The 15,374-nt window shown below is 37.4% G+C and overlaps 1 protein-coding gene across 1 annotated transcript in view; it reads left to right on the top strand.

The window, feature by feature from the left end:
* Window positions 1-15,374, top strand: part of ERN2 (endoplasmic reticulum to nucleus signaling 2) — an 886,535-nt gene that overhangs the window by 628,255 nt on the left and 242,906 nt on the right. The window contains exon 13 of the mRNA XM_044089233.1: window positions 5,161-5,494. Coding sequence (XP_043945168.1) covers window positions 5,161-5,494 — 334 coding nt within the window. The remainder of the gene's footprint in view (window positions 1-5,160; window positions 5,495-15,374) is intronic.

The raw sequence follows: 15,374 nt of genomic DNA, 5'->3' as shown, positions 1-15,374 counted from the left end.
TTAATCTTCAATGCATTAATGACACTATTGAATTTGCAGTCAGAACTGAAGCACTTTTCTCTCCATGTCTGGCATAAACTGTAGTAGCCAGTTGCTCTGCAAAGGTAGCAACTGGTTTATTACTGTTTAAAAGAAAATAGCTTTTTTTTCCCCCCTAAAATCTGAGGGGAGGATCTTTTCTTGGTACTCAAGCTCCTCAACTTGAAGTTGATGGGAGCGCCACATCAAGTAGCACCACCTGTGCGATATACATATACATATACGGGTCTACTTCTATAAACCGAATTTCCACTTACCTGAATTTCAGTTTACTGAGACGACAGCACCAAACTTTTACAAAACCAAAACTGCACATTACCAAAATTTTTTACAGGGAGTGGTGACAGTTGGTAAATATGGGGAGATTTCCATTTTCCCCACTGTAGTGCAGTCCCGGAGTTGGTATATTTAGTTAGGGGGGTGTAGCCCCCCACCTGGGTGGATTTGACATACTGATGTGTATTTTTAGTTCAATGTTGGCTAAGTGTTTCTATTCCTTGTAAAAAAAAATTGGTAATGTGTAGTTTCGGTTTTATGAAAGTTCGGTGTTGTCGTCTCGGTAAACTGAAATTTGGTTAACTGTAAATTTGGCCTATAGAAGTAGACCCACATGTACGTGTACACATAAGTATGTATTTATTTATTTATTGCATTTGTTTACTACTATGCAAGATCCTTTTTTTTCAATGAAGGCCCAGGAAGAAAAGCTCCATAGCCAACAGAAAGAAGAACACTTATGCAGTACATCACAGCTGAGCTAGCATGAACACAAGATATGCCGGGTAAAATATTGCATAGTTACATACAGACAGACATACAAAATAAACGCATCTTAAAGCAATGAGGTAAAATTCTATTACAAATCAGTCAGCAAAATTCCAAAGCAGTTTTCAGTATTTGATGATTCCTGAGTGCTTTGATCTTAGGAAGGTGGATGGGAGTTGAGGCATTTCTATAGAAAGTAAACTTGAAAGTTAGGTAAGAGAGAAAGATGAATTAAGAGTAAACTAGACTATAGATATACAGATACAGATAGAGATGTAGATATAGATGTGGCTGCCTATTGGAAATGTGAGACCAAGAGCTACGAAGCCCAACACATCAAAAATTAAACTATATGCTCAAGAAATAACAGAATTGTGAAAGTCGCTGTGGCACATTTTAAACATTTTTTTTTTGTACAGGGGAGTTGAGACCTCTCACACCCATAACTCGTTATCTCTTGCCTTTGGAAAGGGGGAAATATTCTGAAATACTGAACTATTTTCCCTCTCATCCCTTATATTCACATCTGTAGATTTATTTTTTTTTTTTTTAGCTCTGATGATTGCAGTTATGGTACTCAGAATTTCAAAAGGCAGACTAACAGATGGATACAGCCAGTCTGATTCCGTTGTTCTGTATATTTACATCAGCTTCATAGATGAGTAATGGTTGTGAATTTATTTATTTTTTTAATGTTCAACACTGTAAGCTACATCATTAGAGTTGTATTGGGTCATTGATACTACTGTTATTTCTTCACACTCAGTACACTACCTGCAGTCTTCTTCTTCTTCTTTCGGCTTTTTCCCGGTTAGGGGTCGCCACAGCGGATCACCTTGTCCGCACATTGATTGGCAGTGGAGTTTTACGGTGTCGAGTTGCCAGCCTGGCGCCCAACCTTCCACAGAAGGCACACTCACATGCACACCTAGGGCCAATTTAGAGTATCCAATCCACCTGCAGCATGTCTTTGGGATGTGGGAGGAAACCGGAGCACCCGGAGGAAACCCACGCGACCACAGGGAGGACATGCAGACTCCGCACAGAAGGCACCCCAGCCGAGGATCGAACCGGAGAACCTCTTGCTGTGAGGCAGCAATGCTAACCACTGCACCACCGTGGCCGCCCTTAGTACACTACCTGCAGTATTGTATGTATTTCCTGGTTAAGCTAACACAGATGTTTTCCATCATTTGTGCTTGTCTGAGTTTATAAAGGAGGTCTGATAATTTGACTTTTATGCTAAAAGAGCAAACTGCATAAAAGTGAAAGTGCACTACTGGCAGCTAAGCAGCTGCTGCATCGAGTCTTAGGTGTGCTAAGCACAGTAAGACACATCAGCCTTGAAGAGGAATTCCAGGCAGAGGTGTCCTCTTTCCTCTTGGTTATTTGCTTTATATTTAGAGCCATTGGTAAATAAATTAAGGGACTCAGAAATTCTATTATATAATTGGTATGGTAATCACAAAATGTTGGTTTTATTTACAGACAGTATTATTTTATACCTGATAAAACAAGAAAAGGACATCTCCATGTTGTGGAATATTTTGGGACAGTTTCAAGTCTTTTCTGGATATAAAATTAATGAAGGTAAAACAAAGCTATAGTGTAAACTGTGTACCCACATATGAATTAGTCCCACAATACCCATATGTATGGATTAAAAATGTTTCTGTTATGGCAGCTAAGGGTATATGGAAAGAGTCAAAACAAACATTAATACAAAACCTGAGAAACTGGAAGCTCTTGTTTATAGATATGAATAGCAAGATACAAGCAGTGAAAATGTTTAGTCCCTTTAGTTTTATATACAGGGCAGGCATATTATTGTCAATCAGAGGAGAAGTTATGGACAGTGATTAATAAAGAGTTAAAGGATTTTATCTGGGATGGGAAAAGGACAAGGGTCAAGTGGGATAAATTGATCCTTCCAATAAACAAGGTGGTTTAGTATTACCTGATTTCAAAGGATATTTTAGAGCTACACAGTTCAGGCTAATTTACATAACACAAGCAGAAATCTATAATTCAAAGTGCAAAGGGATGATGATGATGATGAAGCAAGGGGGAATTCAAGAAATAAGGAGAGAGTGGGAATTTAGGTACAGATCCTTTTGGAGAATAAAAGCCATACAGAATATTGTATTCATAAAATAGCAGGAAGTATTCTAAGGACTTAGCTAACATGAGAATGGAAAAAGGAGATTTTGCTGAGAAGGATGACTGCAAGTAGGGGTACATAGTACAGGTAAGAGTGAGCTGGAATTTAGTGGAGAGAACTGGCAAAGGAATCAAGGTACTGGGAGCAAATAATTACAGAGGAAAAGGTAATAGAATGGGAAAAAGCCAAGAAGACTTTTGGACTGTAGGTCCCTATCAGGGATTTATATTAGTGTATAGGCAAAGAGAAAGGGATAGTAAATCCTAAGTGAAGGACCTGCACTAATAGAGGTTTTAGCTGAATCTAGAATAGAAGCTGATGTTAAAAATGGGATAATTAGTAAGGCTTGTAAAATACTGTACAATAACTGTAGGAATCACTCAGAGGCTAGAAAAGATTCAAACCAAAGAGTAACCGATTAATAAAAACTACAAGAAAAACCTAGCCAAGCAAGAGATTTCACTGTGTGATACCTTAAACCTCCTTTAATAGAGGCACATGGGATTTATCCAAATGACCCCTTAAAGACATGAAGTGTTTTAGCAATATGGCTTATGACTGTCCATTACTTTTTACTTGTTCTTTTTAAGTCTTTGCGGACATGTTCACGCCAATAAAGTCAAACTCCCCCCCAGTAGCTCTGGACATGCATGTTTCAGCCTTCTTATGACCTCGTCAGCAAAGCATAAGTGGAATGTTTGGCTGTACTTTAAAAAAACAGGGTCTATAACCCAGCTGATGTCCATAACCATTAAGGTGTCTCTAAATATCCCAACTGACATCCAAACCAAAGAGTAAAAAGGTCACACAAGCAAACCAATTAGCAAAAACTACAAGAAAAACCTAGCCAAGCAAGAGTTTTCACTGCGCAGTACATTAGACCTCCTGTAATAGACGCCTACGGGATATATGCAGACGACCTGTTAAGAACATCAAGTGTTTCAGCAAGGTGGCTTATGAATGTCCATGACTTTACTTATTCTTTTTAAGTCTTTGTGGACACATTCAGGCTAATAAAGCCAAACCCTACTAACTCTGGACATGCATGTTTCTGCCTTCTTATGACCTCGTCAGCAGTGCATAAATGGAATGTTTGGCTATAGTTTAGAAAAACAGGGTTTATTACAGGAGGTTTAAGGTATCACACAGTGAAAACTGTAGCTTGGACAGGTTTTTCTTGTTGTTTTTGCTAATTGGTTTGTCACCTTAATGGTTATGGACATCAGCTGGGTTATAGATCTTACAGAATTGATAATAAATACTCAAAAGAATATATCTGATGTCTGTTTGCAACTGGGAATATGTTATTATGGTTTGTTTTCTTTTATATAAATATGTATTTGCCTGTATCTTATGTGATAATTCATTAAAGGTGTTAACATTAAAAAAAAAGAAAATAAATTGTGTACTTAAGCTACCTAAGACAGATTTTAATTATTAAAAACTAAGTGTTATTTGTGTGCTTACAACTGAGATCATTGATCCTATGGTAATTAACTGAGAATGTTTTTTTGCACACTTTTCCCAACTGTCTGCCAATGACTAGCCCCATTACGACCAATCATCCCATTTGTTTCCCCATCACCAGACTGAGGACTGACCAGAAGAGACTATCAGTTAGGTAGCCATTAGGAGTGGTTCGTGATTTCTCTCATTTTTGGCCCTGATATTCTCGTGCACAACTGGCTGAGTGTGACTTAGGGAACATGGAATGGGCTGACTGCAAAGGCCATCTCCCCATTTCCACTAGGGGCTTTCCTGTAAGTAGCTTCAACCCTACCTGTGAAGAATGGGAGGTGGTTTCCCCCAGTATCCACTAGGGAAATTGTACTTACCCAGTATGTCTCTGAGTGCATGCAACACAACCTATCCCATAGAGTTGAGAGCTGCCACAACCCTTCACTCCTCTCCCTCCATTTCTAGTTTCTTCAGAGCTGTGATTGATAATCAAACACCTGTTGCATGGGTCACAGTCAGAGCACCATTTCTTTGCACTTTTAAGCCATACTTTAACTGAGAATTCCTACATTCTAGGAGTGAAGGACAGTTTAACAGGTTGTATACATGGATATATGTTATGAATGTAATTTTCTCTAGTCTTTATCTCTGCTTTATCAGCATATTGTTGTAGCTAATCACAGTGCAAGTCAATAGTTTAGCACAGAAAAGAAATAATATATTTTAATTTTAAACAGAAAATCCAGCACCAACAGAAACTGCAGCATAAACATTTGGAGCAGCAGCTTGAGGAAAAGTTTCAATTTCTTCAGCAACAGGTCCCTCCTTCTCCAGTGCATTTCTCCAGTAACAACAATAACAATAATAAAAGTGATGTGCAAGATTCCACAGATGACACAGCTCCAGCCACTCCAGTCGGGCTGTTTTACACAAGTTCTATAATGAAGGATAGCAGCAACCAGTCAACATCCTCATCCTTGTCATCATCACCTTCATCATCATCACAGAGAAGACTTGCAAATGGAGAATTCTTTCCAGAGTTTTCAGATATAGCTTCTGACAGTGAAAAAGGTAAGGGTTTCTGAATAGCTTATTGACTGTAGGATTGTCATTGATCATATGTACCTTCCCATTCGAAGCAGAAAATATCAACTTCCATCGACTATGAAGTACAGTGCACCTAGGTTTTACCAATATGAATGTTAGACGGCTCTGAAACCACTGGACCCTTCCCATATGATGAAGTGTAAAAATGAGTAGGTTGCTTTATGAAGTACCTCATTTCAGATTTTAGAAGCAAATTCTGTCCTGTCAGTGTAGGATGGTTATTTAAATGGATCTGGATGTTCTAACACCAGTGGGAGAATTACTGTAGGTAAGTATAGCTCTATGAAGTACCTGTTAGAAATAGATCGAACAGGTAAAGACGGCATTCTGTTATTTGATAGAAGGCATATAAAATTTAATTCCTGATGAAGGCTAACAGTTTTGTCATATGTGAAACCAGTAAACATGGCTTCCTGCTTCTTGAAAGTAACCTTTAGCTGTATGAAACAATGCTAGCACATCCTCAGGTAGTCACTGTATTTAGACATAATTACTTTAATCTGTAATCATATCACGGAGTAGAGAAGGAGAAACATTTTGGACTAGACCTCAGCTGTTATTTGTTATTTTATATATATGTATACGTACATGTGTGTGTGTTTGCGTATATGTATATATATATATATATATATATATATATATATATATATATATATATATTATTTTTATTTTTATTTTATGCAATTATAAATTTATAATAAATTTATTTAGATTTATAACAAACACACACACACTCATATGCATGTAGGGTCTATATTAGATCAGCAAACGCTTAAACAAGCGAACGCTGATTGATAAACCTTACTTTAGCGAAAGTTACAAATATCGAAGCAACAGAAACTGGAATTTTTTCCTAGGGAAAGAATTTGGTTGTCTGTTTCTGTTGCTTCGGTACTTTCAGTGCTGTGGTGGAAAGTTACGGGTCGGATTCAGGTAAGTGTGCGATTGTGTGGGTGTGAGTGTTAGGGTTGGTTAGGTGAGTTAGGGTTTGGGCTCTGGTTAGGTATGTGTGCGATTGTGTGGACATGAGGGTTAGGGCGGATTTAGGTGAGTTAGGGTTAGGGAGCAGGTGAGGTGAGTGTGCGATAGTGATGGACCTTAGGGTTAGGGTTTGGGTTAAGGTAAGTGGATAGTTAGTGGTGTGTGCATAGTTTAGTGTAGGGTTAGGTGTCAGATTTTAGGTGTATGTCTGTGGATTTCTGTTTGTTTGGTGTGCTTGTGTTGTGTGTATGTGTTTTGGATCAGCGATTTTTTTTCCCTAGGAAAAAAAATCGCTGATCTGACAGTTCGAGATTGTAAGCTTTCGCTTACATAAGGTCGATCAATCAGCGTTCGCTTTTTTAAGCGTTTGCTGATCTAATATAGACCCTGCATGTACATACACAAGTACACATATATGGTTACAGTTCATAACAGCAAATGCTTTGTGTGCTGATTGATAACAACGAACAGTCAGTAAACAGAACACTCTATTTCTATGTGTTTTAGCCTGCTGGCTGCTTTCTTTGTCAGACTGTGTTGTAACAGAGCAGGGAATTTGCCCCTACCCTGCTGTTGTGTGACCTCAGAGTTGGTACATATAACGTGCAGGGGGTGTGGGGAGGATTCAATGGGGATTTCATCCTGCAAAAAATTTTTTTTTGTAGTTTTCAGTAATTTTAGATTCAGTCTGAACTAGCCCCTGTTTTTAGTTTGCTGTTTGAAGCATTTGACATTTGATGATTATATATAAAGGGACATTAAATTAGATCAAATCCACTTTTAGTAGACATCAGTTTAGAGGTCACAATTTGGTTGACTAAGCAGATGGTCAACAAGTCGGTGAAACTGCACAATTCTTGGGGTTGGGGAATATGCCCTTCCTTGATATTGTGTGATCTTGGAGTGACTGCATATATTATTAGCCAGGGGTGCTTGTCTCCAATTGTAAAAAAATGGTTTTGTTTTAATTTTGCATAGCCCAAATATATATATATATATATATATATATATATATATATATATATATATATATATATATATATAGGTTTTTGACATTTATTAGGAACTTGTTGGTAGGTTTGCAGTTTAAGTTGCTGGTTTGTTGTATAGCTTATATCTGTGAGCAATATCCCTAAACTCCAAATTTTGGAGGGATACCCTTAATTTGTTCTCAAATGTTTGTTCCATCCATCGTAAATTTTGAAATTATTTTAGAAAGGTCACACAAACACACACACACTATAACATTTTTTGACATTTGGCTTAATTATATATTGGGAACTTATTGGTAGGTTTGCATTTTAGGTTGCTAGCTTGCTATGCAACTCAACTGCTTACATTTGTGGCAGTACCTGTTATCTGTCCAGAACTTGTTGGGATCCCACTAATTTATTCTCAAACTTTTGTTCTATTCCTCCTAAAATAAATTTATTTTTAGAAGTTCTAAATTAATAGTAGTAGCATTTAAAAGCATCCCTAAGTTCGGGCCTTTTCTCTTATTATTTTTTTGTTTGTTTTGAACTTGAGTTTGTCATGCAGTTCAAGTTCCTGGTATTAGGCATAGCATTTGATTTTAATAGTTGAAAATAGCTTTAAGGTATATTATCACAGGAATATTCTAAACTTTTATTCAAGTACTGACTCAACAACATAAGAAATGGTCAGCTTTTATTTTATCTGTTGCTGTTTTAGTTTAGTTGTTAATGTACAGCTGTTGTTTTCTCGTTCATATCGTGGTTTCTCTACAGTGATTTAGGCTGAAAACAAAGCATATTTATTTGATTGTTCTGATTTATAGTATTTGATTCATCTGATCTCATTTATACTTGGATATGAACGTGAACTAAGAAACATCTCTTGCCATGTAGGTTTGTGTCTCTGTATCCGGACGGAGTTGGGTCCTTCGGAAATACCCATGTCACTCGTATTAAGATTTAGTGAGAGTCTCTGATAAGTGAAGCATATTAGTTGTGAATCAATTGATTCATCAGAAAGAGATAGTGAACATAGTTGATCTTTTTGACCTTGAGTAAGGAAATTGAAGGTAAAATAAATTATTATTGTCTGCTGTGTAACCTTAATCACCTTTCTAGTTACAGCCTGTCTGGTATTTTCTAGGAAAACAAGAGTAAAGCATGAAAGGCCTAACTAAATTTAAAAGGATGTTCCTCTAGAAAAAATAAAATAAAAAAGAGAAATGTTAGGAATCCAAGAAAGGGTGTGACTAGAATCTCAGGTCACAAAGAAGAGCTGGTATTGTAGTCAAGTGAAAAAGGAGAGACAAAATTGTCAGTGAAACTAGACTCAGATCCTGAACTAAGGAAGATGTGGAAAGAGGAGATCAAGGTAATCACTCTATGGATGGGATGGACACGTTATGGTGCAGGCACCAGTAACCTATCAGAGGAGATAGTTGAAGTCCCATCAGGTAGTGCAGGAAAGATAGCAGAAGATACCATAAAAAGGGATTGAAGGTGTGACATCCCTCCTCTGGGCCAGTGATTAAGTAGCCTCAATCCTCACCACTGCCACCAGTGGGGAATGTTCACTTTGAGAGAAAAATAGGCACACACAGTATTTTCAGATGCAGCTTTCTGCATCAAGCATGATTTCCCTTAAAAGCACACAGGAATTCACACTCCAGTCCTGGGGCTGGACTTCCTGTCCCGACCACAAATAAGACTCTATACTGACCACCTCAGAGTTGAGTCCTCAGCTGGGTGTTCCAAGCCAAGTCCTCCACCATCCTCTGTGTGATATCAGTGCTCTTTGTCCTTGCTCCAAAGAGATGACACGCACATACTCTTTGAGATTTGATTTTCTCTCACTGACACACACACACACACACACACACACACACACACGCACACACACACACACACACACACACACACATGGGAAAGGCTGGCACATATTTACCCACTATGCCACCTCCACCCAGACTATAAGGTAGGTAATGCCACCAGAACACCCCAAAGCCAGCTATTCTAAGGCTCTTTCCAAGGTACCCAATTGTACTTTGTAAAATTAATGCTTATATGAATAATGGTGTTTCCAAGCAGCAAGACTTTCAGAAACATAAAGCCACAGTGTCACTAAATAAATGCAACTACTCTCAAAGATGAACATATTTTTTAAAAGACCAGCCACAGTGAAAGGTTTAGATATATTTAATAAAAAAATATGACAATACTGAATAGCTATTCACAGTAAACACCAGAGTTTCACGTCACAGGAAATATAAAAACAACACAGATGGAAAGATTCAGACAAATGCAGAAAAACAATAGATAAATAATCTCACTATATTTTTCTAACTGACTGAAGAATTACTGTTTCCTACTTACTTGCTAGAGCATGGCGAGATGAAACAGATGTGTCTTTGTTGTTAGTTCTGATAACAGAGTGCTGAGTGTCTCTGTCACATGTCTCACTAGTATCTAAATACAATTTCAGTGCTGGCTACAGACTGACATCACATCTGGTCACCTGACTCTGTGGTTCCCACACTACCCCCTCACTAGTTACTGAGGCAGGATTTGGCACAGATGTGTTATAATACACACACAGAACTTTAGCTAAAGGCTTAATACAGCATCTGGAAGATATAAAACAACTTCAACACTTCTACCCTTCCTGCATAAAGATTTTTCGTAGACAGTGTGTCTCTGGCTGCTTTCAATCCTGTGAGAATCTTTATGGCCTAAACCAAGTCGTTTAATTTCAGGCTGTTTTTCTTAAGGTTAGCTGGGCTGAGCTTAACCCCTTCACTTCAAGTATCCTCTGTTAAAATGTATATATTTTGGCAGTTGCAACAATACAGGCTAACATACAAGCATATTTTTTTTCTGTCCAGCAGGACCCACTGTTGAGATTTGTTTTAACACAAGCAGCTTTACAAATACATTTTTAACACAGGCATCTGTACAAATCAGTTTGAAATTCAAAAAATGACGTATAATTATTTGCAAAACTCCAGCTACCTATGCTGGCATATGTTACACATGCACTGCCCTAATCCCTCTGGCACAGCTGGCTCTATCTCACATCATCACAGAAGGCAGCATTGTTTGACAAGTCACCTGTACCATCAGTCAGCAAGCTGCTGAAAAAACAAGATTAGAAGATGTAATAACTTGCAGTGGCAATAGACAGGAACAAAAGGCTTGGGACTTGACGATGTGAGAGGGGACTGTCAGAGAGACCAATTTTTATGCAAGGGATGGCTAATCTTAGCCCAGAAGTAACATTGATGAGTAGTTATAAGATACAAATGTACATTTCAGTAATCATGCCTTTAAACTAAGATGAAAAGGGTGAGGGAGTGTGGCAGAAGCAGAAGATGGAATATGTATTTGAGAGAGTTGACAGAAGGTACAAAGAGATGCAAGCATAGCAGAGAAACAAACCAAGGTGACTTGAAACTTGGCTGTGTTGTGTTACTCTGCAGTGCAAGCAGATAAGGAGATGAGGACCTGCAAGACCTTTTGCAGGAAGGGTGGGTGAACATTGCTAGTATCACCAAAGTGTGAGCAGCTGACAAGAAAAGGTGGGATTTCAAAGTTCCTGGATTTATGTTGCTCAGGAATTACACAAAATGAGCCATGGAGGTGGAATAACAATGTACATAAAAGGAGGACATCAGATGTGAGATCATTGAGAAGAAGAACATCAGACCAAAAATAAGTCAAGAGAGTGGGTTACATATCTAAGCCACTAAGACGGAGAAAAATGGGGAGAGCTGAGGGATTGGAATCTGCCAGTGGCAGATTAGTTCCTGAACAATGAGGGTTCAGCTGAGTTATGCAGCTCTATACCAAAAAGGATAGGTCTCTCAGACTTCCAAGATGGCTGCACATGACAGAAACTTAGCAGAGAAAGCCAGTGTACTTAAATTTCTGGGTAAATTACAGTAACTGACTAGTAAGTGCACTGCCTGGATGCCAGGAAAAAAGAAATGCAGAGGACCTGAAGGAAAATCAGCGACAAAAGGTGACAAAAAAACAACTGACTGGGAAAAGTACTCCAGCTGTTCAGCAAAAAGCAATGCAAACTTCAGACATGACTTCCAGTAACCTGGATGAAAGTATAAGGCAACTGCTCACAGACCTAATTAAAATAAATGAAGCACCAATGGAGTATATCAACTCAAACAGTAAAAGGCTGGAAAATATGGAAGAAGCTTTAAACAGATATTCAGATAAGGTGATAAAACTGCAAAACTCAGAGGTTGAAATGAAGAAGAGGCTGGGTGAATATGAGACTACACAAGAAGAGATGTTTAAAAAATAATAGAAATAGAGGTCAGAGCACATAGGGAAAACCTGAGATTTTCTGCTGTACCACAGAAGCATGAAGGAACAGACTCTTATTAATTTTATGAAAGCACAAATAATCAACTGGACTGGTATTCCACAACCAAAATTGTTAATTGAAAGGGCACATCATGAGTATGCTCCAAACCTGAGTATAAGAAAGCAATCTAGACCTTTAGTAGTAAAGATGCTAAAGGTGGAAGACAGCAGAATGTTTCTGGAAAATGACTACTTATTGTACACCAGGCAGAAGGAATAAATGCTTTCCATTATTCATGGAATGCCGAGAAGCAGGCGTGAGATTCAAATTGCTACCCAGCTAACTTCAAAATATTTTTCCCTAGAGGAACAAAATCATTTTTTGATGAAGTACATGCTAAGGAAGAAATACAAAAGTTTGTCCAACAAAAAGTGAGCTGTGAAACAGAAGGAGATTCTGCTTCTTGTTCTTCTGGTAATAAAGACCACAGAGAGACTGTGCCAGTGAAATCTTTTCCAGTGTTTCAGTGAAAATTCTTGAAAGAAGGAAAAACACAAGAGTCAACTAGAAGAATTGAGAGTATGTTGGAAATGAAGCAGAGACAGGATTTGGGAGATGGAGATGAACAGGAATAAAACCAGTAACTTGGAAATTGACACATTTCGGATTACAAAGCAATAATTATATTTGTGAAACATGACAGAACAAGAACATCTGGAAAATATTGGGCTTTCGTGGACTTTGTTAAACTTATAGGGGAGGGGACTCTAAAGCATATGCCCTACTTCATGTCATTAATGTTCAAAAAATACTCAGGAGAGGGGAAGAGGCAGGAGAAAGTTAACTGCAAGTAAAACATATTTTTCTTAATGGTACTATTTTAATAGTGCATGATTTTCTTTGTATGCTATAAGGTAAGGTTTTCTCAATTATTTTTATTTTTAGTGCATTGAGGAGAAATGTAGGCACTACATTGTTGAAAAAAGAAAAATCTGGTTAAAAGAGCATGACAGAAGAACAATTAGTGTGCTTTTTCTCATTCTTGCGTAGGGGAATGACTGGGTTAAGTCCTTAGCTTAATCTTTTAACAAGTTTTAAGAGAAAGCAAGTAAATGAAAAAGAATATTAATTATTATAAGACTTTTTCTAGTAAACAAATGTATGCTTGGCATTTTCTTTCCTCTGGTTCTCATCTCTGTAGGACGCAATTTGATAAAGAGAGATGGCTTGGAAAAATGCTTTCTGAAATTATTTGTTTTCCCAGCTGAAAGAGCTAGAAAGATAACACAAAGCCAGACAGCACTTAGTAGAAGCATGGGCTGTACCATGCATCTTAGCATGAATAATCTTTCTTTTAGGTTATCTCAAGTTTGTGTGTGTGGCTGTTAGTTTGGAACCTTTTTCCTATTAGGGGAGGAAAACTTCAATATTTGAAGATGTGCATAGTTGTGTGTGTTATTATTAAGTGTAATAGGTGTATGGGTGGTACCGGGAGTTTGTTTTTTGTGTGAGGGCTTTCAATAAAACAGAATGTTTTATAAGATGTGACATAGGCTCAAATGGATATAACAAGAAACAACTGTATAAAAGATTAACCTGCCAAACAGTATATGCATGTAACAGAAAATCTGGAACTAGACATTTAAAAAAAAAGCTGTTGTACAGAAATGGTGGGAGTAATACCTTTTTTAAGAAAATTATGCTTTCTCTAATGTCTTTAAATGTCAGTGGTCTCACAAATAAATACAAAAACAAAAGAGTAATGAACCATATTAAAAATGCAGAGTGCAGAATAGCTGTGCTACAGGAGATGCACTTGGAAAGAACTGAACATGTGAATTTGCTAAAGAAGGGTTTTCAAAATGGTTATTCACTGGAATACCTGCAAAAAGGAAAAGAGTAGTACTTTTATTAATTGCAAGAGGAGCGTCAGTAGTGATAGAAGAAGATAAACAAGATAATGGTATATTTGCAATACTAAGGGGCTACTGGCAAGGGAGTAGGATTACAGTGGCATGCATTTATATTCCACCGAAAATTGCTATAATGGAGCTTAAGAAAATTCTGGGAGAATTAATCATCTTTCAGCAAGGAATATTACTTATAAGGATGGGGACTGGAATTTGACCTGCAATAGTGAAGATGTGTTTGGAGGGCCAGTAGGGAAAATATAATAAAGGAGGGTAGATTTTTGAAGAAATTTATGAAAATATTTGGCATGGAAGATGTGAATTCAGTAATACTAGTTCCGAATGAATTTACATATTATTCCCCAAGATACAAAAACTGGGCTAGACTAGACAGAATTTGCATTTCACAGGAACATGTTCATGTAATGGAAGGTCTTGATGTGCACCTAATAGCTATTTCAGATGATGTGCCAAATAACCAAAATAAAAACACAGGTCTATGAAATAAAAATGAGACACTGACACTTTCCCATCTGGGTAGTGGAATTTATTCAGGAGCTGTTAGAGAAGATAGAAATTTCTTTTGAAAATATAGCTAGGGAGTGGGATAAAGTTAAAGTGGAGTTTAAAAATAGGGTGAAAATAAAAAAGGGAGATATGATTAAGAAGTGACAAGAATTATTTAGAGGGACTGACAAATGTTAAAGTATTGCAAAATAGGGGGGATCCCACAGAACAAGAAGAGTAGCAACTACAGAATGCTAAACAGAAAATAAGGGATTGTCTCAATATTATGCATGGGTTTAGAAAAAAAATGCTGTTAAACAACTGTTTTTTGATAACTCCAGAGCACAAAATCTTTTAGCACAACTACTCAGGCAACATAAAGTAGAAAGGGGTTTCGCCAAGCTTAGGGAGCCTATAACAAGAAAGATAAGAGATCTTGTAGGAAATATTAGAAATATTTCGGAAATTCTGTGAAAGTCTGTATAAAGTAGAGAAGTATGGAAATCAAGAAAAGGTAAAAATGTAAATGTTTATGGAATAATTAGATATGCCAAGGTTAGAGGTATATGAGGTTCAATTACTAACAGGATAGGAGGAGATGAGATAAAAATGGTGATGTATAACCAATGTACAAGAAAGTCCCCAGGAATACATGATATTCATGTGGAAGTTTAGAAGCTAGGAGGGAAAAACTGATAAAGATCTAGAAGGTTTTGTTTAACAGTATTTTAAGAGGAGGAGAAGTAACAACATCCTGGAAGAAAGTGGTGGTTGCTGTAATACTTAAGGAGGGTAAAGATCCATCAGATCCAGCTTTGTGTAGGCCCATTTCAATATTAAACCATGATTATAAAGTGTTTATATCTATAATGGCTAAAAAATGGTAAAAGTGATGCCAGATCAATGCGGTTTTGTGGAGGGGAGGCAAACATTTGACAGAATTAACAAAACATTGATGATCCACAGATAAGCAGAATATAAGAAAATACAACTGTTGTTGGTGGGTCTTGGTGCTACAACTTTATGAACAGGGCAATGGAAGCATTTGCATTTCCTGAGAAAATTTTAAGGTTGATTAGAAGGATATATTTGGAATCAGAGGCAAAAATTAAAATGGGTAGGGTCCTTTCTGATAATTTCTGCTTAAGCAT

This window comes from Protopterus annectens, chromosome 12.part0 (genome assembly GCF_019279795.1).
Source record: "Protopterus annectens isolate FY-2018-M chromosome 12.part0, PAN1.0, whole genome shotgun sequence".
In the NCBI taxonomy this organism is placed as follows: domain Eukaryota; kingdom Metazoa; phylum Chordata; order Ceratodontiformes; family Protopteridae; genus Protopterus; species Protopterus annectens.
This window is presented reverse-complemented; position numbering and strand designations above follow the sequence as displayed.